At 35.7% G+C, this 19912-nt stretch overlaps 1 protein-coding gene across 1 annotated transcript in view; it reads left to right on the forward strand.

The window, feature by feature from the left end:
• sema3fa (sema domain, immunoglobulin domain (Ig), short basic domain, secreted, (semaphorin) 3Fa) overlaps nt 1-19912 on the forward strand; it is a 101804-nt gene that overhangs the window by 48194 nt on the left and 33698 nt on the right. The window contains 2 exon segments of the mRNA XM_056460359.1: nt 18652-18812; nt 18942-19004. Coding sequence (XP_056316334.1) covers nt 18652-18812; nt 18942-19004 — 224 coding nt within the window.

The following is a 19912-nucleotide window of genomic DNA, read 5'->3' on the forward strand; positions in this document are numbered from 1 at the left end:
ATATATATATATATATATATATATATATATATATATAAGACGAACCAACCTGGTGATATCAGAAGATGCCGAGATAAACACCTCAAGGTCTTCCAACACGTTTGCGTGTTTGAGTGTGGAGTGGAAGCTTATCGGGGTCATCAGACGGGGCAATGTTGGATGCATGCAAGGGGAGAAGTTTTTTTTTTTGGTCACGAGAACTTGAGAAGTTGTGAATGGACTTGCCTCACATATATTTGTGATGCTGTGTAGCAAATGATGGCAAACAATGTTATGAAAACAACATAAAGGGATAGTTTACCCAAAAATGAAAATTCTGTCAAAATTTGGAGACCGGTAGCCATTGACGTCCATATAAAAAAAATGTTGTTTCCTACTGGAAAGATGATTGGCGATTAGTAGTTTTCAAAGTTCTTCAAAATATCGTCTTTTGGGTTCAGCAGAGAAAGTCTATAAAGGTTTGTAAATGTTGAGAGAATAATTTTTTGGGGAAGTTGAACTAGCTCTTTAAAAGTGTTAAGAAAAATCTTTAAAGTACCGTTAGCCGTTGACTTCCATATATTAAAATAAAAATGTTTCTACTGGAAAGATAAATTTCAAAAATCTTCAAATGATCTTCCTTTGGGTTCAGCAGAGAAACTCTATAAAGATTTGTAAATGTTGAGAAAATATTGTTTTGGGAAGGAGGATCTACTGTATCTCTTTAAAGGGGTTAAGAAAAACATTTGTAGTTATCCAAAGTACTGAAATCTGAAAGTAAATGCAGTGTAAATCTTAGACAGAAAACATGACAATTAGAAACGTTTCCTTGTCAACTAAATAAAACTACGCTGAAATATTAAAACTGAAATAGGGATGCTCAAAATAATCGATTAACTGTTAACCGAAAGGGTGCGTTTGTAACCGATTAATGCTATCAGGTAAACGATTAAAATCATTATTTTATATATTTTTTGTTTGGCTGCATAAGGGGCCGATTGAATGCGCCTTTGCGTTAAGAGGGGCATCTTTTGCACGCGGCTCATCCCAGAGCAGCAGTTTGTGTTTTCAAGACAACTACAGAGAACTTTTAAAGAGCATGGTTTCCGCTACATTCATTCTTCCATGGCAGGGACCAAAATGCATCTCGCCACGGCTACATTACCCATTCAAAACATTCAGTTATTGTTGTTGTTTTTAATAGCGGATTATAATCGCACCAAAACGTATTAAAAGGTAAGTGAATTATAACAGCGCAAACTTTTCTGTAACCGCTGTGCGCTATCTGTTTAATTCTTTGGCGTTACGTGCTGACTGACTGACTGACAGGTGCGCGATGCGTGAGGCCAGCAAACACAACGAAGCGTTTAGTTAAGATGAACACAGTTTCTATAGTTATACTTTATTTATAGATAAAGTATGAGTCTGCATATAATCACTCTATCTTGCTGGAGTTTATAGCGGTTTCGCTTTACTCCAGGACGCATTAACACCGCTCTGAAGGTCTAATCGCTGTTTTAAGTTATCCAGAGCTGTATGAATTTACAAATCTTGAATATCACAATAGTATTAAATATTACAACTGTAACAACACAGACAGTAACACTTATGCACAATCGATACCCAGCTGATTCAGTCGTTTCATAAGAGGACCGCGCTTCTTTTCTTCTTTTTTCCTTGTCAACATATAAAGGCAGGTGCGCCTCGCGTTTTTGGAATGAAAAAGCTTGTTAGCTGTGTCGGCCACTTGTTCAACTGCAAGACATACTTAACTAGCGGGACGATAACTTATAACCCGTGGCTACAGACACATTTGCCAAAGAAGCAAAATGGAAGAAGAATATTGCTGTTTGAAACAGACGTGTTGATACCAAACCAGCGCTGATGTTGACCTGGATCTGCGTCATAAACGCAACAAATAGGCTTTACCTTTTATTTTACAGCTTATAAAGCATGTATGCACATTAATGCAATATCAGAATCAGAATCAGAATCAGAATCGATTTTATTGCCAAGTGTGCTTCACACACACAAGGAATTTGTTTTGGCTACAGAAGCTTCCAGTGTACATAAAGTGACATGTGACAACACAAAATAATCTGAAAAAATAAAATAATAATAATAAAAAATGATGAACATTAAACAGATGCGGTTAGTGAAGAAAGAAGAAGAAACCTGGATGTTGAGTTGTATGTACAGATTGTTATAAATATACAGGTTATAAGGTGCTGTGTACAAGTGCGAATGTAGAATATCATATTTAAACAACAAAACTGTTTACAAAAAGTCAACATATGCGCGCGTTGTTGTCTTTTCATCACGCAGCGCGCGCACTTGAACCGCGAGGGAGAGAGAGGAAATCAAGACATAATCTTTAAAATAATGATTTCTATTAAAAATGTAAAAAGGTTTTGTGATTATAATAATAACAGCGGGGCATTAAATAAATGCATATTTTCCATGGAGCGAGCGATTTGAGGAAGTCTTTTATTTGACGGAGGACAAAAATATGATTGGAAAAAAACAGCCTATGCCAGTTATTAAAAATAATCAGTCAGTGTTTTCAATTTGTAATATAAATTAATTATTTAAGTGGAAAATAATTTAGGGCATTCCTATTTATTTTATTCATTTTATTTAGTTTATTCTGCTCTTCTGTGCTAAACACTGCAGGTGCGTGAAAATGCTCTGTTGTATTGTTCTATTATTAATATGCTAGCATATAAAAATAAATCAGTATTTTAAAATGCAATATTTAATGTGTCAGACACAAAATAGACACGTCAATTTGTTTAATATAAAATTAATAGTAATCTGACCAGTTAACCGTTAATAACCGATTAATTGTCGGTTAGCAAAATTAACCGAAATGAGCATCCCTAAACTGAAATAAAAGTAAATTAGGTTTATGTGGGAAAACATATTTAATTACTATTACTAAAACTTAAGCTTAAATAAATATATATAGTTTTTAATAAATACTATATTGAAAACTCTGCAGTGAAAAGTTGCTAGCTTCTCTATAAGTTAACAATACAAACATTACTAATAACATTTAAAGCTAGATATCTACCTACATTTCTGCCATTTATAATCAGTTAGAAACTAAATGAAAGTAGCTATGCTAATAGCTTGGCTAAAAAGGTTTGCTAGGAGCTACATAGTTTTCAAAGTAAATAAAGCACAAAAATAACTCGATTTTTTTATGTTCTGTCATGTTGTTGATATGCTGATATGCCTGATATGCAAGCTAGCGTTGTTTTGCTCACCATTTTCCACTTTTATTTGTGTTTAAGTCTGTGAACCTGTTTGTCCAAGTTTAAGGCCAATCCCAATTCTACCACTTAGCCCTTCTAGGTGAGGTGAGGGTGAGGGGTAGGGGTGTCCCAATTCTCTTTAGCTTGAAGGCGTAGAGCTAAGGGGAAGAGCCAGATAGCCCTTGAAACTGAGATTTTCCAGGACCACCCTCGAAACCAAGGGGCACAAAAGTTTCCCAGAAAACACCATCTACTAAAGCAGCAAGGCTGCACATGGAAGTAAGGAGATTAAATTAGTATTTTTTGTCATTATTACGAAGTTTTAGAAACAAGCATATGTTTTAATACATTCATAACTGTGTCCGTGTTTTACCACCATGCTTTAAAAACAGACAATAAAAAAAAAATCTTGCTATCTATTATCCATAATAATAACTCCGGTATAGTCCCATAACATACTTTCACATCTGTCACTCGAATACCCTGTCAGAAAAGTCTTTTCTTTTTACAGTGTCTGGTCTAATGTTAATGTAGTTTTCCTGTAGATGAATATGGCCACAGTGTAAATGCACAGTACAGTTACAAGTTTATTGCCGAATTATATCAATATGATAACATGATACATGGCATCAGTGATTTCCTGAAGATAAATACCAAAAAAATAACGCAACTGGAATAACTACAGCAGTCACCATCGACCATCTCATATGAAGTACGAGCTCTGGATGACATATGATGACGTGTGCAGGTGTTGTAGTGCCGTCCCATTTCATAGGGGTAAAATTTCACACTCTGTTTCAAGGGACAAGGGGAAGGGGTAAGGGTAAAAAAAATTGATTGGGATTGGGCCTAATACTAACTCTTCAAGCGTATTAAGTGATAAGGATCAATAATTTGAGGTGCTGTTTTTGGCCATGTTCATTACACAAGGCCAAATGAGAAAACTTGCCACTCAAGACGTATTCAGACATACTATACATATTATTCTGTCACATCAAATCCTGATGTAAAATAAATAGGCCCAACTGTAGTGCATTATGGGCCGTGGTCTTGTGAAAACACATTCTGACATCTTTAATAAGCTCTTTAAACTGGAGCAAGGACTTTGGGTCGTTGCAGCGAAAGGAGCCGTGGCCTGGTAATTATTACCATGTTTCTGCTATTTGTGAGAAGAAATAAATGACGAGTTTTTCATCTCGTTTTCAGAATACAATTGACTGTAGAATCGCATGGGTCAAGGTAACACGTGGTTCTGGATTTGTCATTGAGTGTACGCTTGTGTCTGTGAGCCTGATCTATGACCTTCACTCTCACTGAAACTGCGGGCCAAAGCAAACACTGCTCCCATCATTCCCTGAGGGGAGACTTCCAACTGGAGAGATGCACAAACCCCCATTTCCTCACTTCATTCATCTGTGCTGTTTTGGTTCTTTATGCTCTTTTAATTTATCACACTTTTCTCCAATGCACTCTTTATATTTGTTGTTTATCATAGGATTTATAAGTTTGACCATAAAGCTGTGTTGCTGAACAGACAATCAGCAACATGTCTGGTTATGAAAATACATCGGTTCCAACAGGATTTTGCACATTTAGGCCACATTTATTATATATAAACAATTTAACATTTAAAAAATATTTTAAAGTTGTTTTTAATATTATTACATTTTTTAAAGGATTATAACAAAATATAGCGTACGTTTTAATCAAAACATATCACAAAATTAAAGCTTTTATTGCTTGTATGTTTAAAGATATATATATATATATATATATATATATATATATATATATATATATATATATATATATATATATATATATATATATATATAAGTGTCCAAATATTTTTAGGGGCCTTTACAATGAGTGATTAGAGAATCAGTAAAATAAATATAATACATTTTTGTTTTCATTAAATAGTTGATTTAGTATTAGAGGACTGCAAAATATTGCAGACACTGTGGTATTTTACACTCACCAGTCACTTTATTAGGCACACCTTACTAGGACTGGGCTGAACCCCTTTTTGCCTTCAGAACTGCCTTAATCCTTCACAGCATAGATTCAACAAGGTACTGGAAATATTACTCAGAGATTTTGGTCTATATTGACATGATAGCCTCACACAGTTGCTGCAGATTTGTTGGCTGCACATCCATGATGTGAATCTCCCATTCCACCACATCCCAAAGGTGCTTGGATCTGGTGACTTTGGAGGCCAAGTTGAGTACAATGAACTCATTGTCATGTTCAAGAAACCAGTCTGAAATGCTTCCTCAAGGTTCGACTCAATGTGCATTGAGAGATGCTCTTCTGCATACCTCGGTTGTAACGAGTGGTTATTTAAGTTACTGTTGCCTTTCTATCAGCTCGAACCAATCTGGCCATTCTCCTCTGACCTCTGTCATCAACAAGTCATTTGTGCCCACAGAACTGGCGCTCACTGGATATTTTCTCTTTTTCTGACCATTCTCTGTAAACCCTAGAGATGGTTGTGCATGAAAATCCCAGTAGATCAGCAGATTCTGAAATACTCAGACCAGCCCGACTGGCACCAACCATGCCACGTTCAAAGCCCCTTAAATCAACTTTCTTCCCCATTCTGATGCTCGGTTTGAACTGCAGCAGATCATCTTGAGCATGATTACATAACTAAATGCATTGAGTTGCTGCCATGTGATTGGCTAATTTAAAAAATTACATTAATGAGCAGTTTGACAGGTGTACCTAATAAAGTTGCTGGTGAGTGTATTTTCTTGCGATATATATTGTGATATAAAAAAATTTGCCAGATCACTTAAATACCCCTATTTTGAAAATAATTAATTATAGAAAGATTTCGTAATAATAGATAAACAAATGAAACATGAAATATAAAATGCTTCATATTTTTCTGGAGACTAACAGTATTCGGGTTCAGAAACTAAATCATCGAATGTAAAATGATGCTGCAGAGTCTTATTGTATAAATTAAAAACAGCTAATCATTAAGTGACAAATGATGTTGTTTTTTCACGCCTGAATGTTTTAAACTCGCTTGGAATGTTTACACAGTAAACACATGTGCAAAGGCCAAACTTTCACTCTGTTATGGTTAAACTTTGCAATTAATCAAAAAAACCTGTCAGCGCCAGTGGTCTAATGGTCTAGTGGTTAGTTTGTCGACACATGCACTCCGGTGCTATGGCGTCCCGAGTTTGATTCCCACCTTGCGGTCCTATGCCGATCCTTCCCCTCACTCTGCTCTCCATGCTTTCCTGTCAATACTCTCTACTGTCCTGTCTAATAAAGGTGAAAACCCCTAAAAAATAATTATATATAAAAAAAAAAAACTGATTAATCAAAATAAACCTCTGACTCACTTCACTTGACTCAAATTCTGATCATGTGACTGCAGATACACACACTGTGATGTTGATGCTGAAACTGTAGCTGCGTCTCAAATGGCACACTATGCACTCATGCCCTATGTTCTTATACACTTACACACTCAACAGCATAGTACATGTATGTAGTGTCATCCCAAAAGGAGCACTAATGTTTTTTTACTAAGAGGAAATTCAAACCGATTCCCTGATGACGTTTGCCAAATCAGTGAAATAAATTACCAACAACCAAATAATACCTGTCATGAGTAAAACCACATTCACCATCGGGAGGCGCTATAATCACTCTTATAGGAGAATTTTGCTTTCACAATCCAAAATAAATAAAGTTATCCAACATGTGCGCCCGATAGCTCCGCCCCTTACGCTACATGAACAAACCTGTGGTCATTGAATGCGTGAAGTGCCCATCATTCCACATTTCATTTTACCGGCTGAATGAGTGCATCATCAGGGTAATTAAAGTGCACTTATTATTTTTTCAGTGTGAATGCACTACACTATTTATACTACAAAATGGCGTAGAATAGTGCATAAGTATGCGATTTGGGACGCAGCTTGTATCTTGTACTAGTGTGAGAACAAAAGTTATGTTTGGTTTAGCCCAGGGGTGTCCAAACTCTGTCCTGGAGGGCCGGTGTTTGCCTCAACACTCCTGCATGGATGTTTCTAAAAAGCCTACTAAGAGCTTGATTAGCTAGTCCAGGTGTGTCTGATTGGGGTCGGAACTAAACTTTGCTAGACAGCAGCCCTCCAGGAGAGTTTAGGCACCCCTGGTTTAGCATTTACATAATTCCAATTCCAATTTTTCCAGGCCCTCTTAAAAGAAGAAAAGTGATGCTAATTGCTATTAAAAAGTGCTGGTTTGCCCAATAACAAAAATCTCTTATTAATTACTCACCCTCATGCCATTCCAAACACATGTGTTCATCTTTGGAATAAAAATGAAGATATTTTAGATATTTCTCATCCTCCATAGACTACAGTGTTTCAGACTCATTCAAAGTCCATAAAATACCAAAAAACATTCTCATAACAGACCATATTCCTTCAGAGGTTTAAACGGAATATTATCAAGTTACAGGAAAGCTTTTTTGTGTACAAATTAAACAAAAACAGCAACTTTATGTAGCAGTTTCTTCTCCTCAGTGTCAGTATAGGGCGCATAATCACAATGAAAACCTCGAATGCGCCTGAGCATATGGTCTCATTTTTTAAAACAATGTTTTTTGGTGCTATTTCTGGACTTTCTGAACTATACTGAAGCATTGCTGTGTACGGAGGATGTGGGAGCTCTCAGATTTCACCTAAAATATAAACTTGCACTGCAAAGATGAACAAAGGTTTCAGGGATTTGAAACACCATGAGGCTTATGAGAGTAATTATTGACAGAATTTTCATTTTTGGTTGAACTAGCCCTTTAAGTTTGATATTTTGTCATTTATTTTTATGAAATATCTGCCGTTTGTGTCGACTGGATATTGACCTTATTCTTCACGTACGAGCAGGTGCAGCCATTCGAATCTTTTTGGCTTGAGACTTCCGGTCTCATTCACTTCCATTGATTTTTAGACATTAAAAACAGCTCATCATGCTGCTTCATGTTGGAAACTGATATTTTCATATTATATTATACTACTTTTTGTGTATAGTCATGAACACACTTGATTGTAAAGCAAGTAATTTGACCGTCCAAATCATTTCTTCCATAGGCAACTGAATCGGAAGTTTTAAAACGAAAAATTGAGCGCACTTCCACATTACAGAATAAGACGATATCGCGCCTCTCATCTTTTGCACTGTAAATGTGTATCTTATAGTTTCTGAGTAGTTCCTCTGCAAGTTTGTCTGTTAGTTTTGCCCTTATTTGTCATAAGAATTTGATGGACAGATGAGAGAGAGAGAAGGAAGACATTTTATCTGTGTTGCTTTGATTAAATCCTTCACTTTAATCACCCTGTCCCGTCTTCCCAGAAGATAAGGATGATGCGCTAATCCTCTGTCAGGGATGAGGGCTGTTAAAATCAATGGCGAAACGTGAGAGGAAACTTTTGGTTGGGTTAGACTTAGTCACACACAACTCCATATCATATTTTGGCCCACCGTCCTTCAAACGGTCACTCGGGTCCATGCGAGCTGTTGAGTGACAGAGCTTTAAAGCCAAGAGATAAGACGTAATCTTCAAGTGTTCATTTAGGCTGGACAGCTGAAGGGAAAGATCAGTCTCCAATGATAAACTTCAATGTTTCTGTGTGCATGTTTGTGTAAGATTAAGTTTAGATATGGCAATGCTACATTGATTTCTGAGATGTGAAAAAATGCAGATGGAATTGCAGAATCCAATGCTAAAAGTGGAATTAGCTGCATGAGGCGGAATATGTTGGAATTGGAAATTTAATGACATGAATGTATGGCACAGTTTGGTTTACTTGCATTTTTTGCTAATGGTGCCTCTACTGTTTTATTTTTGAGGACATACACTCAAGTCTGAAATTATTCCTACCCCTGGACTATGTATCATTTCGGACTTGACTGTATACATAAAAACATTCACACTTTATTTCCAAAGCTGATGTGATCTGAGAGTCACTTCACCGATATTTGACTATTTTATGTAAGAAAACCTGTCAAATCATATTCACATAAAAACTCAACAATGACAACATGTCAAAATAAAAGACCCCGGTTTAACTTTAGGTTTCATTTTAATTTAAATGTCATTATTTAAAATAAACTCCAAATTAACTCTTAAATTAAGTTAAACTCCTAAAAAATTTTATTGTTGTTATTCATGATTTAAAAATTCATGATTTCAATTGTGAACATGCATTTTGATCACAAAAATATATTTCAACTAAAGAAAGAAAGAAAACTCTGTAACACTTTATAATAACTACACACTATTTGTTAAGCATAAACAAATAGTGAGTTCATTATTTAAGCATTAATTTTTGTTGCATTAACTCTTAACTGGTTTCTTGTAAAGCATTAATAAACATTTGTAAGCAGTTTAAACTACTGCTACAAATGCTGTATTCTTGACTTACTGTATATAATATACTTAATGACTGTGTTTCCATAGTTTATAGTTAATAGTTAATGTTAATATAGTTAATATAGTTAAACTATTAATAGTTAATGATTTATTTTTCTTTACTAAATTAACTATCACATTATTTACAAACCAGTTAATAAGAATAATTGGTGGTTTTTAAAGATCATTCAGAATGAGTTAGTAAATGATTAATCAACTTTTGAAATCAACGTTTATATATCTCATTATTCAGGCATTTAGTAATGGTTACTGTGTATGTTAATAAATGCTTTATTAACTCATATTCATTCAGTTTTGTGACCTAATCTAAAGTGAGGTGACTATTTATGCTTTATAAATCACTTTATATCTATATCAAATACTGTAACTTTTTAAATACTGTTACTTTTTAAAAATAAAATTACTGAACAATTTAGACATCACTAAATAACATTGAAATGTTGTATCATAATGTATTGTTAAATTATTATATTGTTGTTTTATCCAATTTTTACAGTAATTTTGCAGTAGTTTTATTTTTAGATAAGATTGCAAAGATTATTGTTCATTTAATGCTAAGCCTTTAATTGTCATTTATAAGGCATTTACGAAGCATAAATAGTCCTCACTTTCGATTAGGTCAAAAAGCTGCATGAAGTTGAGTTAATAAAGCATTTATTTACATACATAATAACCATTACTATACGCCTGAATAATAAGATATATAAACGTTGATTTGAATAGTTTATTAATCATTTACTTATGCATTCTGAATGATCTTAAAAACCATCGACTATAGTCTTAAATACAAATGGTTTGTAAATAATGCAATACTGAATTTAGTAATAAAAAATGAATCACTCACAAATTATGAAAATACAATTATTAAGTCCATTATAAATGTGGTTGTGAGTCAAGAATACAGCATTTGTAACTGCAGTTATAAACTGCTTTCTAACATTTTCGCTAATGTAGAGTTAATGCTTAACAAATAATGAATTAACTAGACGCTACTGCTTAATAAATGATTCATATTGTGTACTAATTAAAAAGTGATACCAAAAACTAAAATAAAAATAAATTGGAATTTAAAATGGGAAGAAAAAAATTGTCCTTTAAATTTGCTCACACTCCAGACTGTAACTAAGGACCAAATTTCCATTCGAAAGAAAGAAAGAAAGAAAGACAGACATAGGTTGTATTAACACTAGCAACAGTTGCCTTGAAAAATGCCGAAGTGCAATTGTCCACCCTCTCCCCCGACGGCCTGCACTCACCATGCATCTTTACCTTCTGAACCTGAGCACGCTTACGTCATAGATGGTGCGACTGTTCAGTTTAACAGGAAGAGAAGTTGCTTAGTTATATCGTTCTGTATTATTTTTAGTCGTTTTGGGATGCAGTGACCTGCAGTTAAATCTTTTGCTGAACAGACCCACCACTTTTGATGCTCATTAATGTTCATAAAGTCCTCTTGCAGAAGGTATTAGGGGGGTTGCTGAAGGTGCAGCAAGGGGTTTGCGCCTTTAATAAACTACAACAGTTTGCGTTCATTGAAAAGTAAGAATGATTAATAATTATATCATATGAAACAGTCTCTTAAAAGTGACATTGCGTCTTCAGTTTCGGGCTCAGGTGTGATTTGCACTGACTACAAGTGTACCGCGCCAAAGCCCATCAGAAACACTTTCTGGCACACCTTTTCCAACCAGGCCAGAGCTGGCCAACTGAACCGCACCTGGGCCCAATTTGGAGCACTCACACTTGTCAAACAAACCGGGAAACGTGCCTGGGCACGGTTCGGATAGCATAGTGTGAGTGCACCCTTAATATAGGAGAAAATAAATTGCCATTTAAAATGGGGAAAAAAATTGTCATTCAAATTTTCTCATGCTCCAGACTGTTACTAAAGACCATTTGGCAAATGTGTGCTTTAAAGGTATAATGTTTAGTTTCTTCACACCAACTGATCGTCACGCTCCATAAGGCCTCAATGTATCGTCACTGGAGTCACAGGTATTCATTTTGTTTTGCCTGTATATACATAACTCTTGAACAATAAAACATAGACAATTCTGTCATGGAAAATTGCTCAGTTACCACTGCTATTCTCTTACTAGACTGCATTATAAGTGCTGGCAAAAATATACAGACATGGCTGAGAACTTGTTGGAACATGGCAGACCTGCCCTTGTGCTTAATTAGAACCCTAAAATGAAAGAGATTGAGGAATTTTAGTAATGTGCCAGGAATGCCCACACAGGTACATGAGATCTTATGCTCGCTGTGGCCCTGTGTTAAATCTCTTTGTATAAGAGCGGAGTAGATCATTTCTTCTGATACAGCGATCTTGTATACTGGTACTTTGTAGAGACGGCTGCTTCTCCATGCTTCGTACATTCCATTGACTTCACAGTGAAAGAGTGTTTTATTTCGTAATATAATAACATTATTTTTCAACACCGACTCATTAGATATACGTGCTTCAGCCTATATTTTTGTAAAACGCAAAAAAATTTTAATTCAGCATATGTTTGACTGCAGTTTCTTGGTAAATTGAATGCCATGGTGCAGTATGATGCCAACAACTGTTCTTTTTCACACTAATGAGATTTACAAGGATGCCTTCATTCATTCATTCATTTTTTTGTTGGCTTAGTCCCTAATTTATCAGGGGTTGCCACAGTGGAATGAACCACCAACTACTCTGGCATGCATTTTATGCAGGAGATGCTCTTCTAGCCGCTACATGGCACCGTAATGGGACAGGGATATGTTGTAGATGAATAAAGGATTATTTTTGCGCAGTTCTTTGCCTCTCACACAAAAAATGCCACGAAACACTGTATTCTAATTACTGTATTCTAATTACTTACAAAATGCTTCTTTTAAATGACATTTTCTGCTGCAACGTTAGTTAATAAGCGTGCACTTTTAAATTGCTGGAGACCGCGAACCGAAATGGTTGCTGTCAAAAGTTGTTGCTTCTTCAAGTAGAAATACAGACATTATTTTGATTTCATTGAGCATAAATATAAAAATATTGCTGTGAAGTGCAGTCTATGACCAGTCTCTAAAGAACTTTCGACTGCTTTTAACTCGACCAGCAATTTGTTCAGCACTAGAACAGAAAGCCTTTTATGAGAATACTCGTCACCAAGGAGAGCATCGGCTCCCAAAAACACAGCGGCCCAAAGTCTAAACAGGCTAAATGGATTTTTGTGCAAGATCGGGAGTGAAGGTACCTTCTGAATGCGAAGAGAAGCATAGCTGCTTATAAGGCTGTTCACATATCTTTTGCATGTATTGTAGCGCATATTGCGCACGCTCTCATTTCCCAGGCACAACCAGTTGAAAAACGCGAGTCAAGTGACAAGACTGACCGATCAGCTTCATACTTTGGAATATACGCATTTCGGTAGACTAATTACCTCAGACAAACACAGAACACCCAAACACTACAATGCTTTTGCATACTATGGATATCAATAGTTACAGGTATCCAGTTTTCTTCTAAATGTCTTCTTAAGTAAAAAAAGACAATCAGGATTAGAACAAGTGAATTATGAGAGAATTTTAAGTTTTGGGCGAACTCTTTAAGTATTTTCAGTATGTCACGCTGCTGTGATCAACCCATTGAAATGTTTTTCAGTGAACATTAAATTACTGAAAGAGCTGCAGTTTATTTTGTATTTTTATAGGTAATTTTATGTTTTAAAAGTAACTTCAAAGTAAAGTAATTAGTAATCTGATTACATCACTAAATGCTTTTTTTAAAAGTAACTTATCTAGTAATTTACTTTGTTTCACAGATCTGTCTCTGTATGGATTAATTTTCTAGCGTAACTAGTTTCTCATTAGCTTACTTTGAATGGTACTTTTAATCCAAGTCTGATAAAGCATGTTTTCATAAAAGAAACGTGAAATGTATATCAAAAAACACAAACAATGTGTTTCACATTTGCTAAAATGTAGAGAGCACCCTCAAGTGGATTTGCCATCTGAAACATGCAAGGAAACGCACCCAGAACAATGTATTTTTTAAGTATCACAAAAATTTAGGCTGAGGCATGTATTTCCAATATGCCCCAGCTGTTATTTTTTGTTTAAACATGTTAAAGAACTCATTCCCATCATGATTAAGACAATTTGTATTTTAGACGTTGATACGACACAGTGTTTTAGGGAAAGTAAAATTAAAGGTAGTTATATGTCATTTTATGTCACATAAAGAGTTTGCTGAAACTTTAGTTTCTATAAGAATTGTTGTATGGCTTTGTGATTCTCTCCAAAACCAAGCATTTTATGATTGCTGTACAAACCACAAACAATTATCGAAGGCCAAAAAAGTAAGCCAAGGCTGCATTTATCCTATTTTAAAAGTGTTTCGTTACATCTCTGTAGACATCATGTTCTTGCGGTTATATTACAGACTGTTTCATGCATTTCTGATGGCACTTTTCCATGCGTTGGGCCTTGAGCAATCAAACATTTTGTCGTTCTCAAATGTGATGATGGTGTTATGTGGTCCGCTGTCTCTTTTCATTATGAACTTGCTCATTTGACCTTGAGCTGCAAAGTGTAAGCATGCTTTTTTGGTCAAGTCTTCCAGCGCAGATCTGTTTCACAATAGAACAGGGAATTGTCACAGTAAGATTTGCTTGGCCGATCTCTGCCAGCTATCTGCAAAGCATTATTTCTCCCTCCACCATCCACCATTCAGGTAGATACTATTGGAGACAGAAACCAGTACGTTGCGTTATAGTAACATAAGTCGTGACATTCCATTCTCTAAAGGTTTCCTTCGACATCCTCCCTTTGCAAAACATCAGACACAGTCCTCCATGGTCATTCAAAGAGACTACACTGTGAACTCCCTGAACCATAACCTACATTGGTTCACGTTAAACTGATGTCAAAGGGAGAGATGCATTGTTTTTAAAACTTCTGGCTGATGTGGATAAATCATTCTATAATGTACTAATGTGTTAAGGCATCAACACATTATAAAAAAATGGGTTTTCACTTTTAAATTTGCATTGGTATTAAAGAGCCCCTATTTTGCATTTTAAAGGTCATATTTTGGTTTTGGGGGTCTCCAACAACAGACTGATATGCATGCAAGGTCAAAAAACACTTTCATTGTCTTATAATATGCATTTAGTTTTACCTAATTATCTCAGTGACTCCCATATGATTCATTCAGTCATTCATTTGTTCCCAAACCCCTAGCGCAAAGGTAATCTGTGCTGATTGGACAGATGACCCGATCTGTTGTGATCAGTATTTTTTAGTTTTTTTACCAACAAAATGATTTGTGCTGATGCAGAACACAAAATGAGCTTTACATTACAGCAGAGCAGACCTAAACTGAATACAAAAACCAGAGGAAATGAACATGCGCAGTTAAATATCCAATATCGCTGCCAATGCATAGATGTCTCCTATAGACCAAATACTCAATTTCCAACAAAGGAAACAGAGCTTGTTGGGGGGAGAAAAAAAAAGCGGGACACCCCAGCATTGGTAGTTGTATTTAAATATAAGACTTCTGAAGGCCCTAAGAGAACTGTCTGGGAGCCAAAGATCCCCAAGAAATCCATCCTATAAAAACAGAGCTATAACAATAATAATAACAAAAGAAGCAGGAATGCAGCCAGGGGATTGAACCTCAAGGAAAGCCTTCAGCCAGCTCAGCAGAGACTTACATCCTGGTCATATCCATAGAGCTGTACGGATGCTGTTTTGTTGAGAAACTGCTGTGACTTGCCAATGCCTATAGTATTTAGATTGATAGTCTGTCTTTTTAGAGTTTGTGGATTGGGAGAGTGGATGTGCATCCAATAGAAGGCTTATTATACTTGATAAACTTTGTGCTGATACTGTAGACATTTAAGCAATTTCTGTTGTTTTGTTTTCATTATTAATTTTCAGCGTTAATAATCCTACAGTTGTGCTTTACTTATTGCACTGACAAGTACAATTGTTCTGTATGAATTCCAGAACTACTGTACTGAAAACAACTAAAGAGCAATAAAACACTAGACAGAACTGTCCCGGTGGCCTAATGGATAGGATTTGGCCTCCTAAGCTAAGCATTGTGGGTGAGACCCATGTGGACTGAGTGCTTTTTAAAGTTGCGCAATTCAAGCACAAATAACCCAATTACAGAAACATCGGCTCAGCCAATAGCATGAGTTTGGGGAGTGGTTAACTGTTCATTTGTTCAATGGGAGATGTGAAAACTTGTTTTAAACAATAATTTTTGCAATAATTTTTTTTAATTCTTTTTTATTATAGGTTTTGCAGAAATAGAACAACAAAGAACAGACAGAGACAACCCATTATGTAACAATAATCTGGGCAAAATGTAAAATAAAGCATGAAACCATGGAAAATGGCGAAATACAAGACACACAGTATGACCTACAAAAAAGACACTGCAATAGATGTAAAGAAAAAAAACAACTTACAAATCGTGAGATATTAAACAACATTATGAGTCCTTATGTTGTGTAAGAAAAAAAATTGATTGGATCCCACATTCTATCAATTTTGCAGAGTTCCGAGAGGTGGCATATCTAAAGCCTGGATTATACTCAACGTGTTTGCTAGTTCGCTTGAGTGTGCGCAGCGAATAGATGTCATCGTTTGTGGAGTTTGCGGAGGTTCGCTTTGGTGCGCGTGACATGCTTTCGGCTGGTGGAGCGCACAAATTTTTTTGAGACTCGAGCGAACAGTGCACATGGTGCCGCGTTTCATTTGAGTTGAATATGAACCACTTTGAAGAGATTTTGTCTGAGATAGGTACACCTGTACAAACATATTTATGATCCGTCCATGCGTGATCATAGAGATAACCAGATGGCCAAAAACTCTTGGCTAGAAATTGCAACAGCCGTGGTAAAGGAGGAAAGTTTTTGTTGAAAGTTTAGAACAACTTGAGGGATAAGTTTGTTAAAATCTAAAAAGGAGAGGTAATGGCAAAAGTGGAGACCCAGACCATTTTAATACACAATTGCAGAATATGCTTTTTCCACCATTCATAAGTTTTACACTGATGTGAATATAAAGGGCTCATACACATTTTTACAACTAAAATTCCATGACTTTTCAATGACTTTTCCAAAACTTTAAGGTAAATATTCATGAGCTTGTTTCGTGTTTCATGTAATGTCTACGTACACGTGGTAAGAAAACATGCACGTTCAAATTTATTACAGCATATCAAAACATACAGTATGTGACAATCCATGTAGTTTATATTTATTTTTATATCTGTAAAATAGTTTTTAAAAAGTATCTTGCTGTCTGCGTGAAAATTTTATAAATGTTGGCTTGTGTTTTCACAAGATTAAAGATTAGAACAAAATAGCCTTTAGCACCCACAGTATCTTGCCTCTGCAGTTAGATATTGTTTCTGGACACGAGACTCAAAATGCATCTTGAGTTATGGTGAAAGCAAGTGGAAGAGGCAAAGCTAAAATTTCCTTTGATTTTTTTTAAGTTATTGCTTTTTTTTACCCATTTTTTAAGTTTACCTATGAATATAGTGTCAAGTATAAGTCAAGTTCATCTCAAATATAATCAAGTACACAGATAATTGTTAAACAAATTTTCATGACTTTTCCAAAACTGTTCCAGGCCTGGAAAATGCCTTTATGAAATTTCATGACTTTTCCTTTTTTTTCAAGGACCCAGTGAACCCTGTATATATTACAATTTTACACCCTGTTTATATTACAATTTAAAACAATTTAATACTTACAAAACTAAAATGAAGCAATAAAATTATTTCATTGATAACTGGAAAAGAATATTTGAACCTATCAGTTTACAATATATAATACTGATGCTGTGCTTTTCTAGGCTTTATTAGTGATAATGGTCAGGAATCTTGGACCATTATTGCCTTTTTAGCATATACTGTAAATAGAAGACACAAACTAGCCAGACAATAATGTGTGAATTGTGGAGCAGGCTAAATCTATTAAAAACGTCAGTATTTTTTAGTAAGTGTAAAAAATATAATTAATAAAATAATAAAAAAATATCATTAATATTAATATTTTAGTTGTCAGTATTATTTTAATAAACTTTAATAGGTAGAACTGCCTGAGATATGAACAAAAGCAAGTGATGATATTAATAATATGACGTAGTTCTGGAAACTTCCTACTTCTCTGTTTATTCGTCTGACTTTATGGTGGGTTTCTTTTGGGCACCCCCTGTCGTTTTAAAGAATATCACAATGGTGACCGTGTGAAGTGTGAAAGCCTTGTCCATTTTGTAAGGCACGCACGCAATCAGCGGAGGTCCGCTACGTAGCGCCAGGCGAAAGTATAAATCAGCCTAAATTCTTCATTCATTCATTCATTTTCTTTTCGGCTTAGTCCCTTTATTAATCTGGGGTCGCCACAGCGGAATGAACCGCCAACTTATCCAGCATATGTTTTACGCAGTGGAGGCCCTTACAGCTGCAACCCATCTCTGAGAAACATCCATACACTCTCATTCACACACATACACTACGGACAATTTAGCCAACCCAATTCACCTGTACCACATGTCTTTGGACTGTGGGGGAAACCGGAGCACCCGGAGGAAATCCATGCGAACGCGGGGAGAACATGCAAACTCCACACAGAAACGCCAACTGTCCCAGCCGAGGCTCGAACCAGCGACCTTCTTGTTGTGAGCCTAAATTCTTTCCAAATGTAAAGTAAGTCCTAGAAGCCAGTCAGAAAAAAGAGGCCTAACATTTTTCTTCCAGAAACAAAGGATAACTTTCTTAGCTATGAGCATGCCATACTGAACAGGTAACTGTACATTTCGGTTGAGAGTCTCCAGAAAATCTGACCAACCAAAAATTGCTATCATTGGGTCAGGGTGTAAAACACAAATATAAACCTTAGCAAAGAAATTGTAATGACATTTTTAATGCAAATATTTTTGTCATTTAATTGTTATTTATCTCTACTTGTTTTTTAGAGCTGAAGTCTACTGGAACGGCCCATCACTTTGCCTTCCTGCTGAACTCGACGGACTACAGAATCCTCCGCATGGATGAGGATCATGATCGCATGTATGTGGGCAGCAAGGATTACATTCTGTCTCTAGACCTGAATGACATCAACAAAGAGCCCCTTATAGTAAGATTTATCAGTTACTCAATAGCAACAAACAGCTATAAGCAAGGCCTGGCCATAGCAATCTTGGTAGTAAATGGGGTCACTGGATGAGGATGACCCACATTTGTTTATCTCTGTGTTTCTCCTCAGATTCACTGGCCTGTGGCTCCGCAGAAAAGGACTGAATGTGTCCTCTCAGGGAAAGACATCAATGTAAGATTTCACCAAGCAGAAACTGGACACTTACTTACTCTGTTTAGTTTTCTTATATGCAACAAACACCAATCAAAATAATATGTCAGTATTATTTTTTAAAAAGGATAGTTTCACTTGTTCCAAACCAATTATTGTTTGTTCATTTGAACACAGAAGAAGATATATTGAATAGTATTTTTTGTAAATCTGTAGTTACAGGTTTCCAGCATTCTTGAATATTTTCTTTTGTGTTCAAGAGAAGAAAGAAACTAGTGAAGGTTGAGGAACTATTCCTTAGGGAAATTAAGATTAATTCAGCAAAGTCACATTACGCTGATCAAACGTGAGAATAAATGCATTTAAAATAATATCAGGCCCCCTAGTTTTTCACGATTCCACGATCGATTAATCCAACGCAAAATCAATAAAGGTCGCAAATTTTTTCGATCCTGCAAAATTTCTAATTAAACGCAAAATAATTAAAAGTAAAAATGTAAATAATCTCATAAAACATCCCATTCCAAACCAAATAATCAAAATATATTTATTTCAGTTTGGAATTAATTGTTTTACGTCACTTATAGACGTTGTTAAAGTAGTGCAAGTGATGTATTTTAGTGTCTCTCGAAAAATGACGTCTCACCTGCGCCCTCACAATCATTTCATTACATTACATGGAATGAGGGTGGATTGTTTTGCAGCCTGTGCAGTAAACAGACGTGGATAAAGCACAAGTGATTTAAATGTGAAGTCAATGCAAAGATGCGATTAGACACCCTGTGGCACAAATTGGGCATTTTGTGCGTTTGACGCGTGAAATCGATAAACAATTTCGATTAACTCTTTCCCTGCAGTTAACAAGAGAAAACGCTTTTACGGCAATCCATGTTTTAGGTGTATTATGGTGGAGGAAGCCCTAATGCATT

This window comes from Danio aesculapii, chromosome 6 (genome assembly GCF_903798145.1).
Source record: "Danio aesculapii chromosome 6, fDanAes4.1, whole genome shotgun sequence".
NCBI lineage: Eukaryota > Metazoa > Chordata > Actinopteri > Cypriniformes > Danionidae > Danio > Danio aesculapii.